Source organism: Rhinopithecus roxellana, chromosome 10 (assembly GCF_007565055.1).
Source record: "Rhinopithecus roxellana isolate Shanxi Qingling chromosome 10, ASM756505v1, whole genome shotgun sequence".
NCBI lineage: Eukaryota > Metazoa > Chordata > Mammalia > Primates > Cercopithecidae > Rhinopithecus > Rhinopithecus roxellana.
The window spans coordinates 59,350,414-59,366,766 of record NC_044558.1 but is presented as its reverse complement, the minus strand read 5'-3'; the positions used below and the strand labels follow the sequence as shown (position 1 = coordinate 59,366,766).

At 41.4% G+C, this 16,353-nt stretch overlaps 1 protein-coding gene across 1 annotated transcript in view; it reads left to right on the top strand.

Annotated features, from left to right (window-relative positions):
* Positions 1 to 16,353, top strand: part of SCN8A (sodium voltage-gated channel alpha subunit 8) — a 212,584-nt gene that overhangs the window by 150,207 nt on the left and 46,024 nt on the right. The window contains exons 15-16 of the mRNA XM_010374004.2: positions 10,777 to 10,950; positions 14,217 to 14,573. Coding sequence (XP_010372306.1) covers positions 10,777 to 10,950; positions 14,217 to 14,573 — 531 coding nt within the window. The remainder of the gene's footprint in view (positions 1 to 10,776; positions 10,951 to 14,216; positions 14,574 to 16,353) is intronic.

The following is a 16,353-nucleotide window of genomic DNA, read 5'->3' as shown; positions in this document are numbered from 1 at the left end:
GACTATTTATGGGAAAGTTTTCACTCAAGGATGGTTTCCCCCTCCAATCCAACTTCTAGCCCATTATCCAGTTTCTGCCATTAGTTGATCTTTGCCAAATTTATTTTAATATTAGCTTAAATTATGTATTTAATTTATTCTATAAAGATAAGTATGTCTTTTTAAAAAAATATATTACAAAGTGTATATTCTGAAATCAAGTAGTTGTGATTTGAGAATTACGTGTTTTCTTTACTACAAAAATCAGGAGTTAATTGAATTTTGATAGACAGTCAAGAAGTAGTGAGACAGAATCCCCTAGGTCACCTGGGCCCCCTAATTCCTTAGGCGTTAACCACAGGCATGTCCAAATCTGGCTGTTACCATTTATTAATAATTTGAGCATGATTTCTGCCCAGTTTTTCTTGTGCGTGCTGTCTCTGTCTCCCTCTCTCACACACACACACGCACACGCACACCATACACTTTTGACCTTAAGTCCTATTACTGTACTATTAGAGCACTACAATATCATTTTCATTTCTTATTCTGAAAACATATGGCAAAGAGATCCTTTGTAGCCCATTGTGTTCCCTGGTATACATCCAAGATGATTCTGTGGTCTTTCCAGTCTCCATGTCTGTGGTTGGTGACATGCTCCAGCCTCTCTGCTATGATGTAAACCCTTGTGTGCAGTCCAGTGGAATGCCTGTAGTCTTGAAATGGGACACTCCCACAGACTGTCCAAGAAGTCTACTGACTGGCTCTGAAAGGTGCCTGTTGGTGGGCACATGCTGTGACTGGCTAACATAGTACCTTGGCCATCAAGCAGACTTTTCAGCCTGTCAACAGTATCATACAGATATAAGCTTTATTTTAGTAGCCAAGAGTTAAATAATGAGAAATATGTCTTGATAATTTTTATTGTTTGGTGTTGGTGGTTCTGTTTTCCCTGTAGAGCTTTGTTTTTCTCAAAATCTTTACTTTTCCTTGCTTTTTACAGAACCAGTCTTTGATTTTCAAGGGATTTTGAGAGGCTTTTTTACCTACCCCCACTAGAACTCCAGTCAGACCAGGCTAGCAAATAATGTTATTTTTCCTTTCATGAAAATTTAGAGATTTAGGATGACCCCTAAATTAGAATTGTAAGTATTCAGAAGACTTTGCTCAGAACCATCAGTAAAGAAAGAGGAAATAAGAGAAGGTCGACAGCTAACATTCAGGAACTCCATGAGACAAGCCACCCAGAACCAAGTTCTTTTTTTTTTTTTTTTTTTTTTTTTTGAGACGGAGTCTCGCTCTGTCGCCCGGGCTGGAGTGCAGTGGCCGGATCTCAGCTCACTGCAAGCTCCGCCTCCCGGGTTTACGCCATTCTCCTGCCTCAGCCTCCCGAGTAGCTGGGACTACAGGCGCCCACCACCTCGCCCGGCTAGATTTTTGTATTTTTTTAGTAGAGACGGGGTTTCACCATGTTAGCCAGGATGGTCTCGATCTCCTGACCTCGTGATCCGCCCGTCTCGGCCTCCCAAAGTGCTGGGATTACAGGCTTGAGCCACCGCGCCCGGCCCAGAACCAAGTTCTAAAATAAGAAAGCTCTTGGGTGGCAAGAGTTTTCAAACGGCAAGTAAATGTACAATTAATTAGCAGAGGGGAGGGAGGGTAGTATATGGTCTAGCATACTTTGTACTAGATGTGAGGGTAAAAGGAAAGAAACCAAGAATGGTGCCTAGATGTGGGGGTTGAGTAACTGAGGGAAAAGTGGAATGACTGCAAAGGAACTGGCTTGACGTGTAAAATCAAGAGTTCTGTTTTGGACATGTTAAGTATCTATTCACTGAATGGAGATGCCAAATAAGGAAGTTGTGTACATGCTGGACCTCATGAGTGTTTTCTGGACAATACCAGAAACTCAAAGATATACTTTGCTGCCAATCAACAGGAGGGCTGAGATTGGCAGAAAGAATACAGAATTAGAAATCAGAAGATTTGGATTTTGGTTCCTGTTAGATATTGTATAACCTTAAATAAGTCATTGATTTCTGTCCAGAAATGTTGCGCATCTGTAAAGTTAGGATAATACCATGCTATCGTTGGTTGGGAAGATAAAATGAGAACCTATACAGAAGTCTTTGGGATAGCTAAAAGTACCTTATAAATCTTAGGAACTTATAAATCTTAGGAACTGTGTTAGTATAATTCAATAGGAGGATTTTCAGAGATTTGGAGATTTAGGTAGAGCCTTTGACTGAATCTGAGAATAAGAGGATGGGAAAAAAAATGAGACTGACTTGTGAAATGAAGTTTGACCTTGTCCTGTGGTTGGGTTGGAATGTGAGGCTTTTCCTATAGCCCTGATTGTGAGTTAAGTTGTCTTTGTCTGTAGACGTACAGTAAGATGTTTTTAAAGAAAGATGAGAACAGTCTTCTGCAAATTGAAGATCCCTGCCTCTTCTACCCTCCCCAAAAGAGAAAATAGTAATAGGAAGAACCTTAGAGATAATTCAATCCAATCTGCATGTTTTATAGAGGAAATTGAAGCCCAGGGAAGCTGTGTGACTTATACAGCCTTCGTGTTATATAGTAGATAAATGTAATGATTCTTTTCCTGCCTTTTTTGCAACTAACTGAATATAGTAAGTTTATCAGGTGACTTTTTAAACATTCTGAATCTTACAGGGAAATTTCAAGTACAGTACAAAAAACTTTTTTTTTACAATGAAAGCCTTGTCACCCCCAAATACTTACAGTATGTTTTTTTATACACAAGTACATTCTCCTACATAACCATAGTATAATTGTCAAAACCAGGAAATTAACACTGATACATTACAACCATCTAATTCTCAGGCCCTATTCAAGTTTTGCCAGTGATCCCAGTGGCATCCTCTATAACAAAAGGATGCAGTTTTAGGATTACCCCATTACATGTAGCTATCTTATCTCTCTAATTTTCTTCAGCCTGGAGGAGTTCCTCAGTCTTTCCTTGACTTTCATGTCTTGACATTTTGAAGACTACAGGCCATTTGTTATGTAGAATTCCCTCAATGTGGGCTTGTCGATGCTTCCTTATGATTAGATGCAGGTTCTGCATTTTGGTTGGAGTATCAGATAAGTGAGGCTATCTTCTTCACATTGTATCTACCAGTTGGCACACAGCTTCCATTTGTCCCACTACTGGTGGTGTTCATTTAATCACTTGATTAAGGAGGTGTCTGCCAGGCTTTTCATCTGTAAAGTTACGCTTTTTCCATTTACAGTAAGTCCCCACTTAACATCCTCTATAGGTTCTAGATTCTTGGAAACTGTGACTTCAAGCTAAATGATATACTGTATAACAAAACCAGTTTTACCATAGGTCAGCTGATATAAACAAGAGTTAAGTTCCTGTGGCATGTAGCACATCATGTGGCTTAAAGTTGCTGTTTTCAAGAACCTATTGAGGACATTAAGTGAGGACTTACTGTATACTTAATAGGTATTTGTGAGGAAGATCGTTTGAAGTGATTTAAATTTCCTGTTCATTCAGATTTTGATTTCTTCCTTTATTTATATCAGTACGGATTAATGGTTTTCTCTTTTATCTGAGTTATAATCCATTTGATGTTTAGACTTACTCTGATGTGGCCAGTGGGAGTCCCTTCAAGCTGGCTTCTGATCCCTTTGACATGTCTTCATCACTTCCTGGCTTTCTGGTACCACAAGGTATTCCAGGATACTTTTGTGTTTTTCCTGCCCCAGGGCTGGAATCAGCCATTTCTCAAGAAGCCCTGAGTCTTTTAGTGAAAAAATGGCATTTAGAAGTAGAGATCTAGGCTGAGTATCAGCTGAGGCAGGAGGATTGCTTAAAGTTTGAGACCAGCCTTAGTAACACGGTGAGACCCCATCTCTAAAACAAAACAGAAAAAAAAAAAAATAAGGAAGAGGTAACGATCTGAGATCTAGATATGCATATTGCTATGGGAGCAGCATGCACGCCCTCTTAGGACAGGGCGAGCTGTTTACATTGAGCTGGCCGTGGATATCGAAAACCATGAGTTGATCCTGTCACTGCCAATTCTAATCCAGCACTGCAAGATTCCTTGTAGTTTTCTCCTTTTCTGTATTTGTAACTCCTCCAACAATAAGAAATCTCATTGCCACTATCTTTGGTGTACTTATTTGATCAAAAAGCCACTGTTACCTCTTACAGCATGGGTACCCTCCTCACCCTGTAGAGACTGTAGGTACCCCCCACCCCTTCAGCACCGAGCCGTGTCCTCCATGTGGACACCTCCTCATGCTTCTCAGCTTGGAACCCACACCAGTCCAACTCACACATGGTTTGCCCCACCCTGCTCGGCCCCTGTTGCCTCACAGTAGGCCTTCGCCTGCATGGACATCCTTCTCACCCCACACCAGGCTTTCCCCTGAGATAGAAGCTCTGTTTATCCTGCTCAGACTTTAACACCCCTCACCAGGCCACCCCTCCTCACCCTACTCAGGCTGCCACCTGTCTAGGTGAACACTCTTGGAAGTTCTCACCTGGTTCAGTGGCTTTATCCCAAACTAGGCAACACCCTCCTCACCCTGATGAGCTCCACACCCTCACTGTCCACCTCCCTGTTTAGACACTTGCCTTACCCCACTCAGGATCTGACACCCTACATCACGCCTTCCCCTACATGAGTCCCTCCTCCGTTCACCTGGCTCTGGCACCCCCTGTGAGTCTTCCCCTGCGGGGAGTCCCTCCTCAGCCCACTCCGGGATCTTGTCCTGGAGATGCTGTCTTTACCTTGGTTAAGCTCTGACTCTCTCTGCCAAGTCCCCCTCCCCCTCAAGTGTGGACGTCCCCCGTCCCACTTGGGCCTCAACACCTATGTGGGGTAGCCACTCCTCATACCACTTCCAGCTGCCCATCCTGGACTGTCGCCCAAAGTGGATGCCTCTCCTTGGCCCACAGGCTCTGACAGTCCATGCCAGGCTGCTCCCCTGCATGGACCTCCTCGCTCCCCTCCATGTCTGACTCTCTTTGCTGGGCCGTGGGGCTTCCTGGGGCTCCAGCACTAGGCGTCAGCCTCCCTCCACCTGCATGCCCACCTACAGCCTTCAGGACTGAGTGGTTCAGAGGGAGGGGGATGGAAAGAAGAGCTAGGGCTTAATCTAACATGTAAGTTTAAGTTCTCAGATTCTAAGCAAAAGAAAAAAAGCAAAAGTTATTTTCCTCCTTCACCAAACATAAATGAATGTTATCATTTCTTAATTATAGGTTACCTAGATTTTCAGCTAAAAGGAATTCTTTTCAGATTTTAATTTTTCTTTCATCTGTGCTTCTATAGCCCCATATGGATACTTCTTTTTGAATACTTATCATATGATTTTTAGTTATTGTTCTGTCCCCTCCTGGTTGGGTAGCCAACCACCTTAATTTGCAGAGGCCTGAGGAAGCCCTTGCAGTTTTAAAACTGGACAGTCCTTGTCTACAGGTACGAGTTGATTACCCTAACTGGAGATGCAGGATGCAGGATTTTCAGTGTGAAAAGTGGCAAACCAGGATGAGTTACTTACATTCTGGTGACTGAGTTCCTAAGGAACCATTATTTTTCATGGTCACATTTTTTTTTCATGTCTCCATTGCAGTACACATAGAACTTTTAATCAAATTGAATTTGACTAACTTTGGGCAAAGATCTACTACAGAACAGGAGCTGACAAGCGCTTTTCCGAGCATAAAGAGAGGAGCATGCCAGAGGCTTGTCACTTTCAAATAAGCCTAAATTTTATCTGCATATGCAATTAGGGCTGAAGGAGGTGTGTGACTTCTCCCCAGACCCTTCCCAAACCCCACAGTGACCCCCAAGTGAAATATACCCCAATCTTATACCCCTATACAGGCTTTACTTGGTGACCTGGCTTTACAAGTTATCAGGCCTATGACCACAGACTTGTCCAAACTAGACTAGGCATGGCTCATGCCTGTCATCCCAGCTCTTTGGGAGGCCAAGGCGAGAGGATTACTTGAGCCTAGAATTTCTTTTCTTTTCTTTTCTTTTTTTTTTTTTTTTTTTTTTGCGACAGAGTCTCGCTCTGTCACCCAGGCTGGAGTGCAGTGGCATGATCTCAGCTCACTGCAAGCTCTGCCTCCCGGGTTCACGCCATTCTCCTGCCTCAGCCTCCCGAGTAGCTGGGACTACAGGCGCCCGCCACCACGCGCAGCTAATTTTTTTGTATTTTTAGTAGAGACGGGGTTTCACCGTGTTAGCCAGGATGGTCTCAATCTCCTGACCTCGTGATCTGCCCACCTCGGCCTCCCAAAGTGCTGGGATTACAGGCGTGAGCCACCACACCCGGCCAAGCCTAGAATTTCAAAGCTGCAGTAAGCTGTGATCATGTCACTACACTCCAGTCTGGGCAACAGAGCAAGACTCTATCTCAAAAAACAAAACACAACAAAACCCAAACTAGAAAGATACGATGACTGTGAATTCAGAGTATTTTGTAGAGAATAGAGAACCATTGTTTTATAGAATATTCTGAGGAGATCAGGACTCCTTTATACTCCTAAATAAAAGTGCTGTGTCTATTGATATTTATCATATTTGAAATTAAAACTGAGAACATTTCTAAACATTCATTTTGTAGTTAAAGAATTACAATAATATAGCTAGGTAAGTCCCAGCTACTTGGGAGGCTGAGGCAGGAGCATAGCTTGAGGCCAGGAATTTGATGCCGAAGTCCTCCAGGAACATAGCTATGAATAGCCATTGCTCTCTAGCCTGGGCGACATAGTGAGACCCCATCTCTACAAAAATAAAAAAATTAACCAGACATGCAGCTCATCTCTGTAATCCCAGCTACTCAGGATGCTGAGATGGGAGGATCACTTGAGCTCAAGAATTCAAGACTATCCTGGATAGCATAGCAAGACCCCATATGTAAAATAAATAAATATATTAATAAATAAATATCACAATAATACACCCATTACACATGAACATAAATAACATATTGGTGGAGGGAAACTATATTTTCTAAGAAAAACTGGAAGAATGGCATCGTTCGACATTTTGTAAATCTCTTTCATGTCTGTTTTGTTTGTTTGTTTGTTTGTTTTTTGAGGCAGAGTCTCACTCTGTCGCCCAGGCTGGAGTGCAGTGGCACAATCTCGGCTCACTGCAACCTCCGCCTCCCGGGTTCAAGCGATTCTTCTGCCTCAGCCTCCCGAATAGCTGGGATTATAGTTGCCCGCCACCATGCCTGGCTAATTTTTGTGTTTTTAGTAGAAGGAGTTTCACCATGTTGGCCAGGCTGGTCTCGAACTCCTGACCTCAAGTGATCCACCCACCTGGCCATTCCAAAGTGCTGGGATTATAGGCGTGAGCCACTGTGCCCAGCCTCATGTCTGGTTTAATAGAAGATAGTTAGATTCTCTTTTTCTACTTCTACATTCAGTCTGTTGTGATATGTTATTTTAGCTAAAGTATAGGAAGAAAAGCTAGCCTCACACAGATAAGTACAGTAGTCCTCTCTTATCCAAGGGGGTTACATTCCAAGGCTCCCAGTGAATGCCTAAAACCTCAGATAGTACCAAGCCATACACACACACACACATACACATATATGTACGTATGTATGTATATGTATGTGTGTGTATATATGTGTGTGTGTGTATATATATATGTGTGTATATATATAGCCACGTACCACATAACATTTTGGTCAATGACAGACTGCATGTCTGACAGTGATACCATAAGATTATAATGGAACATATATAAAAACTTGTTATATGCCATTTGATATTGGCCTTGCAGGTCAAGTAGGGGAAATGATTGATGTTAAGTAAAGGTGCTGGGACATTTGGTTTTCCATATTAAAAGTATACATATATAAATGAAAATATATATATAAGATCTAGGTTTGTGTAAGTACATTCTGTAACGTTCACACAATGACTAAATTGCCAGCAACACATTTCTCAGAACATGTCCCTGTCATTAAGCAATGCATGACCATACTGTATTTTGTGAATCTGATAACCAAGATGGCTGCTAAGTGGCTAAAGGGCAACTAGTTTATACAGCATGGATACACTGGACAAAGGGATAATTCACATCCTGGGAGGGATAGAGCAGGCTAGCTCAAGAGTTCATCATGCTACGCAGAACAGCATGCAATTTAAAATTTATGAATTGTTTTTCTAGAATTTTTTATTTAATATTTTTGGACTGTCGTTGATGGGAGGTAACTGCAGCTGCAGAAAGCAAAACCACAGATGGGGGTTACTTCTGAAGTTGGAAAAGAGAGGACCATGTGCCTCCTGAGAGGGTCTTAGGGACTCTAAGGATCCTCAACTACCCTTTGAGAACTGCTGCATAGGAACATAAATTCTAAAGTGAATATTTGATGACATTCAGGAGAACAACACTGTTGCATTGGGGATTAAGTTTTAATAAATGAACTTTGGGCGACACATTCAAACCATAGAAGACACTTATATATAATTACTGATACACTGCATGTAATTCTTCCCTTTCTCCTCTTTGAGAAGCATATCACAGTGCAAATGAGCATCATAGGATAACCTTAAATCTACTCTTCTCAGTTTTTAAAAAAGCAATTCCTTCACACAGCTAATAGTTACAGATGTATTTTGACACACACCCAACTGATGGGAACACACCATGTGTTGAAGCAACATGGTGACTGACCTCTGTCACAGACAATTCCTGATGCCTGGGGCCATTCATCCTGGTGATAGGCAACACCACATGACTGTTTCATTGTTGATTTCCCTTAGGAACCAGAGTTCCCACAGTATAGATATCCCATGGTCAATCAGCCAGTGCTTGTTCATGAGTACTTCCTGTGTGTTTACCAGGAACCAGTGGGATAACAAATCAAGTCTCTACTTAGTGTGTGTTAGGCAGGCTAGCATTTCTACTTGGAGAAACCTCCAATGGGTTTACACAAAGGGTGAAATGTATGTCAGGATTTGATGAGCTGTCTCTGCTTTCCCTGAACTCACTCAGAGGGGTGTTCCATCTATAGATGCTTAACTTGTACTATGAACTTTGATTTTACTTAACTGGATCTCTTTGTGGAATTTTTTTTTCAATTTGAGACTATTGCATCTTCAATTTAGAAACATGAGGAACTACAGAAAAGCATATGAATACCAAAAACCTATAGTCTACTTATCCATTTTGATGTATTTCAGTCATCATTCTGTTTTTTTATTTCTGTTCATTAATTCAGTATATTTCCAAACAGCATCTATAATCTAAGTATTTTTTACTATTTTTAATTTTGTCCTCGGACTATATCTTCAGTTTTCCTTAAACTGTTTCATATGGAAACTTGGTAAACAAGTAGTTACAAGTACTAATATATTATGACAGTTTTAAATCTCTTATAAAAATAAGTCCTCTCCTCTAAAAACATAATATTCAGTAAGAGTCTGATGTTATATGGTTAGCCTAGAATGAAGGTATTGGTTTTGTCAAAACTGGCATTCATGGGATTTGACTTTCATCCTGCATATCACCTCCTGACGCCTGCAGGATACAGAAGGCATCAGAAAGTGCAGGCACTCTGTCAGCAGAAAAATGGGAGACAGGTAACGTAGGGAAGATGTCATTTTTGCACACAATAAGCTACAATCTAAAACATTTATTATATCATTGATTATCATATTGAAAAAAATCAAAAGGAACCACCAAAGTCTCCAACAATAGGAACATTCTTTGAGGATGTATTTACCCAATCGAATTTTATTCATTATTTATTGATTTATTATTTATTTATTTGATAGGGCTTGTTCTGTCACCTGGGCTGGAGTGTGGTGGCACGATCCACTGCACTCCAGGCTGGCTCACTGCAACCTCTGCCTCCCAAGCTCAAGTGATTCTCTCACCTCAGCCTCCTGAGTCCCTGGTACCACAGGCGCACACCACCACACCCGACTAATTTTTGTATCTTTTGTAGAGACGGGTTTTCACCATATTGCCCAGGCTGGTCTCAAATTCCTGGACTCACGCTACCTGCCTGCCTCGACCACCAGAAATTTTGGGATTATACAGGAGTGAGCCATTGTGCCCAGCCACCAGTAGAACTTTGTACAGGCAATAAGAGTGAGAGTTGGGAGAACTGTGTAGCAACATGGATAGACTTATGATCAGTGAAAACTCAGACCCAAGATATTATGTATTCTATGATTTTCCAACTCTGTCAAAATCCATGTGTATTTGAAAAAAAAAAAAAAAACAGAAAGAGAATACATAAAAATGATAGTTATATGCAAGGTGGTGAGATTATAGATATTATTTCCTGTATTTTGCACATTTTAGCAATGTTGTCTGCTTTTACACCTTGCAGCAAATGTCTAGATTTGGTAAGACATATAATGTCAAATTAGCATTAATACTTTAGTTTTCTAATCTAATTATAACAGAAGTGATTTTTTTAAGCAAACACCACAAGTATTATATACATTCAAATGACTGCTAACCCTTTGAAAGGAGTCGCCTTGTGTAGTATTGCCATTGCTTAGCATATTTTCTCAACTGCACTCTTCAACAGTAAATTGAGTGGTTCTGGCAATAAAGATGGGAACTTTGGGGCTGGGGACTTCATTCAAGAGGAAAATAAGATTTTCCTGCATCAGGTGGGGTGCTCATGAGACATCCAGGTATTGATATCTTCAGATGCAGAATTTAAGGTTAACTCTTGAGTTTCTTGGACATGTTGTATTTAAAAATAATGATAAAGTCATTCTCTTTCTACTGTTTCTTTTTCTTACCCCCTGCATCCCCCATTTAGGTTTTCACTGGAATTTTCACAGCGGAAATGTTTCTAAAGCTCATAGCCATGGATCCCTACTATTATTTCCAAGAAGGTTGGAACATTTTTGACGGATTTATTGTCTCCCTCAGTTTAATGGAACTGAGTCTAGCAGACGTGGAGGGGCTTTCAGTGCTGCGATCTTTCCGATTGGTATTCCATATTTCTCCAATTTCTTTTAACATTTCCTATCTTGCAGCCACCAGAAAGAGTTCTGCATAAATTAATTTGATGATTTAAAAAAATATATTGGCTGTATTTTACTCCCAGTTCCAGTTATTTGGCTTAGCTACTCAAATACTGAAAACTTTCCTAAAATACCTGATATAGAAGTTAGTTGTTAAAAATCAAGAAGCAAACAGAAATCAATTTTTTTTTTTTTTTTTTTCGAGGCGGAGTCTCGCTCTGTCGCCCTGGCTGGAGTGCAGTGGCCGGATCTCAGCTCACTGCAAGCTCCGCCTCCCGGATTTACGCCATTCTCCTGCCTCAGCCTCCCGAGTAGCTGGGACTACAGGTGCCCACCACCTCGCCCGGCTAGTTTTTGTATTTTTAGTAGAGACGAGGTTTCACCGTGTTAGCCAGGATGGTCTCGATCTCCTGACCTCGTGATCCGCCCGTCTCGGCCTCCCAAGTTGCTGGGATTACAGGCTTGAGCCACCGTGCCCGGCCCCAGAAATCAATTTTAAGAAGCTCTTTATTTAGAAAATGCTGCTTAATCTAAGAGATGTCTAAGATAATAAGTGAAAAATAAGACCCAAGACACTAGATGAAAATGAACTCTCCCAAGGCCCAATGTGAGGTCTAATTTGGGTTTGCTAGTGAATCTATTTTTTTAATCTGAACATCTCCTTGAAATGGCAAGAATTTCTCCTTGTTCAAAGATGACTTTCTTCATTTCTTCTATCATGGTGGCCCTTCCAAAAAATGATAATAAAATAATGTTTTTTAATACAGATGGTCCCCAACTTATGATGGCTTAACTTAAAATTTTTCAGCTTTATATTCTGCAAAAAAGCAATACACGTTCTATGAGAAACCATACTTTGAGTACCAATACAACCATCCTGTTTTTCACTTTCAGTATAGTATTCAATAAATGACGTGAGATATTCTATGATTTATTATAAAATGGGCTTTGTGTTAGATGATTTTGGCCAACTGTAGGCTAATGTAAGTGTTCAGAACATGTTTAAGGCAGACTAGGCTAAGATGTGATGTTCAGTAGGTTACGTATATTAAATGCATTTTTTACTTACAGCAGTTTCAACTTACAATGGGTTTATTGGGACATAACCCCATCATAAGTCAAGGAACATCTGTATTATATTGAAATTAGTTGTTGAACATTGGCTTTATTTTCCCTATCATTGCTAAAAAGGAGTTTGTATTCATGTATTTGAAGAAGTTAGTGTTTAAGTTACTACAATGACTCTGAAAGAATAGTTAATAGTGTCTTCAAAACAGCTGCCCATAAACATAAGCGTAAGTGATATCCTGATTAACTCCTCTAAGAAACTGAGTTACCATGGGGGCATCCCACTCAGACAGAGGCCACTGCTGCTTCCCTGGCATTCAAATTGGCTTGGGTTTTTCACTCCCTATTGGGAAAATAAGCACTTGCAACTGAGAATATTTAAGGTTTCTTCACTGAGATATTCAGCAGTTCTAAGAGAATTGGAAAAAGTGAAACTATTTGTAAAACAGAGATTTCGCTCAGTCTGAGTCACAAATAACTGCCAAATTTCTGAAACCTCTGTTTACTCCTCTTTGTTTAGGATCCAGTCCACAGTGGACTTTTTTGAGAATAGTTATTATCTAGGTGACAAAAGAAAGGATTGAGAGTAGCCTTAGAACTTACATTCTTAAATTAAAAGCCACTCGGTGAAAACAATATGAGTGGCCCAGATGTATGCATGTGGGGTAACACCTGGTAAATCTTGAACTCTCTGATAAGACAACTTTTCAATTAAAAAAAAAAAGGTTAAATTGTGCTGTTGCCTTCTACCAAAATTCCTATTACATTCTATGTTAGTTATTTGTTAGTTTATGACATCTAATGATGATCTCATAATTATAATTTTATTGGCCACACTGCCATAGCCTTTATGCATTATAATTCTCAGGCTGGGCCAGGTGCAGTGGCTCACACCTGTAATCCCAGCACTTTAGGAGGCCAAGGCGGGTGCATCACTTGGGGTCAGGAGTTTGAGACCAACCTGGCCAACATGGTAAAACCCCATCTCTACTAAAAATACAAAAATTAGCCAGGCGTGGTGGTGCATGCCTGTAATCCCAGCTACTTGGGAGGCTGAGGCAGGAGAATCACTTGAACCCAGGAAGCGGAGGTTGTAGTGAGCCGAGATCACGCTACTGCACACCAGCCTGGGCGACAGAGTGAGACTCTGTCTCAAAAATGAATAAAAAATAATTAACAGGCTGTTAGCCAAGATCTTGTAATTATTTATTACAGAATATAGATATTTCATGATTGACAGGTACTAAAATTTCTGTCCTTTGAATAACAGTATAGGCTCTTTTCTTTCTTTTTTTTTTTTTAGACATAGTCTCATTCTGCTGCCCAGGTTGAAGTGCAGTGGCATGATCTCGCCTCACCTCCACCTCCCAGGTTCAAGCGATTCTCATGCCTCAGCCTCCCGAGTAGCTGGGATTACAGGCCTGCACCACCACACCTGGCTATTTTTGTATTTTTGATTAGAGACGGCATTTCACCATGTTGGCCAGGCTGGTCTCGAACTCCTGGCCTCAAGTGATCCACCTACCTTGGCCTCCCAAATGCTAGGATTACAGGCATGAGCCACTGCACCCGGCCAGTATAGGCTCTTTTCATAAGATGACTGATGTTTGTGGAACTGCCCGTTTGAGAGTTGTGCTTTTCCTCCAAGTTATTCCAAGCATATCACAATGGTTTTTTTTAAATCAGCCATTGATTATTTATTGGCAAGAAAATAGATACTTAGAATTTTTTAATGTTTGCTTTTTTAAGGAGACAGACTTTTTTTAACTGTCTGTCCATACTAGTCTTTTGGTTTCCTACAAATCACATTTTCTTTCACTTGTCCTGTGAGAAGTGAAGGGAAAATCAGTAGGAAAGGGATATGTTCATGTGTGGGTTTTCAAAAAGCAGATTGACTCAGATCTAAAGTAAAGGAATAAGGCAGTATTCCTGGTTTCTAGTGACAAATTTTTCAACTACTCTGAAATTAATCAGTTTTCCCTTATTTATGTCTCAGTTTCTCCCCATTTAGTCTGAGACACTGTTAGAAAGTCCTGGGAATTTTCCAAGGGTGCTCAATATATTTAATCTGATCTTACTAATTTTATGTTTTTATTTTAGCCATGTGGTAAGAAAATTGATTGAGTATCATTTATTTTTTTGTTTGGGTTTTTTTTTTCCTTAGCTCCGAGTCTTCAAATTGGCCAAATCCTGGCCCACCCTGAACATGCTAATCAAGATTATTGGAAATTCAGTGGGCGCCCTGGGCAACCTGACACTGGTGCTGGCCATTATTGTCTTCATCTTTGCCGTGGTGGGGATGCAGCTCTTTGGAAAAAGCTACAAAGAGTGTGTCTGCAAGATCAACCAGGACTGTGAACTCCCTCGCTGGCACATGCATGACTTTTTCCATTCCTTCCTCATTGTCTTTCGAGTGTTGTGCGGGGAGTGGATTGAGACCATGTGGGACTGCATGGAAGTGGCAGGCCAGGCCATGTGCCTCATTGTCTTTATGATGGTCATGGTGATTGGCAACTTGGTGGTTAGTACTAATTTGTAGATATTTTTGTTCTACACCTTGAATATTCTACCCTTGGCCCAGAAGCCCAAGTCCTTCTACTGCTTAGTCCTCCTACTACCTGTCATGTTTGTTGATTTTTATTCTTTCTTGGCCCAGAAACCCTAAGGTACCAATGAAGGAGAGGAGACAGATACTTACAGAGTGCCTACTTAGTCATGACCCCCACCCACAACTTGTCAACCCTTTTCATAGAGTTAGGAAAGCAAACTCAGCAAAATTAAGTGACTTTCCCAAATAAATATAGGGCTTGTATTTGAACCTAGACTTCAAAGTCTGTGCCCTTTCACCTACAGAAGCCTTCTTGTTTCTTAACCACAATTTCTCATCTTTGGCGCTATTGACATCTTGGGCTGGATGATTCTTTGTTGTGGACTGTCCTGTGCATTGTAGGATTTAGTAGCATCCCTCCTGGCATCTACCCACTAGATGCCAGTAGCATCCTCAGAGCTGTGACAACCAAAAATGTCTCCAGACATTGCCAGATGTCCCTGGGGGGCAAAATTGCCCTCCATTGAGAGCCACTGCTCTAAACTGTCTTAGAGTTTAATTTATATAAATGACAAATCACTTTATTGCTTTACTTTGATTTGTCCACCTGCTCTCTTCTACCTCTGTCTTTAGAAGAGTCACCAACAGATCTTTTTTTTTTTTTTTTTGAGACGGAGTCTCGCTCTGCCGCCCAGGCGGGAGTGTTGTGGCCGGATCTCAGCTCACTGCAAGCTCCGCCTCCCGGGTTCACGCCATTCTCCTGCCTCAGCCTCCCGAGTAGCTGGGACTACAGGCGCCCGCCACCTCGCCCGGCTAATTTTTTTGTATTTTTTAGTAGAGACGGGGTTTCACCGTGTTAGCCAGGATGGTCTCGATCTCCTGACCTCGTGATCCGCCCGTCTCGGCCTCCCAAAGTGCTGGGATTACAGGCTTGAGCCACCGCGCCCGGCCGAGTCACCAACAGATCTTAACACCTTGTTTCTTAAAGTGTGATCTGGGGACTAGAAGCAACAAGATCACTTAAGAGTGTGTTAGAAATGCAGAATTCTAGGCCCCAAATCAGAACTACTGAATCAGAATCTGCATTTTTAACAAGATCCTTATGTGACTTATATGTACACTAAAGTTTGAGAAAGAACTATCTTACAGATCAGGGCCCCAATCCCACCTGCAAGTGTAGGGCAAAGAGGACTGGAAGCGCGGTGGCTCAAGCCTGTAATCCCAGCACTTTGGGAGGCCAAGACGGGCGGATCACGAGGTCAGGAGATCGAGACCATCCTGGCTAACATGGTGAAACCCCGTCTCTACTAAAAATACAAAAAAAAAAAAAAAAAAAAAAGAGGACTGGAAGAAGACAAGCTTATGTGTCCCTTGCAAGCTCATCCACATTAGTTCTCTTCCTTTTTCTGCCATAGAGAAGCATAACAGTAAAAGACTCCTACTCACCAGCCTCCGAACCAGCTACAGCTATTCTGTTCTTCCATTTGACTTGCAAAAAAATAGCTACTGTAATGTTTAATTCCTCCTGTTCTCCGTTCCCAGCCACCTTTCCCTCAGTCGTAATCCCTCTAGTCTTCTCACTACTTCAGTGACTATAACAATGGCTTCCTGGTATGTGGCATGATCAACATTTCCAAGCCCTGACTTTGTCACCCTTTCTTCATTCTCCTGTTCTTAGTTGTCTCAAAGACATCCCCCCATGGCTGTCTCCAGATACCTGAGCACTTGACAAAAATCAGCTGTTACCACTACC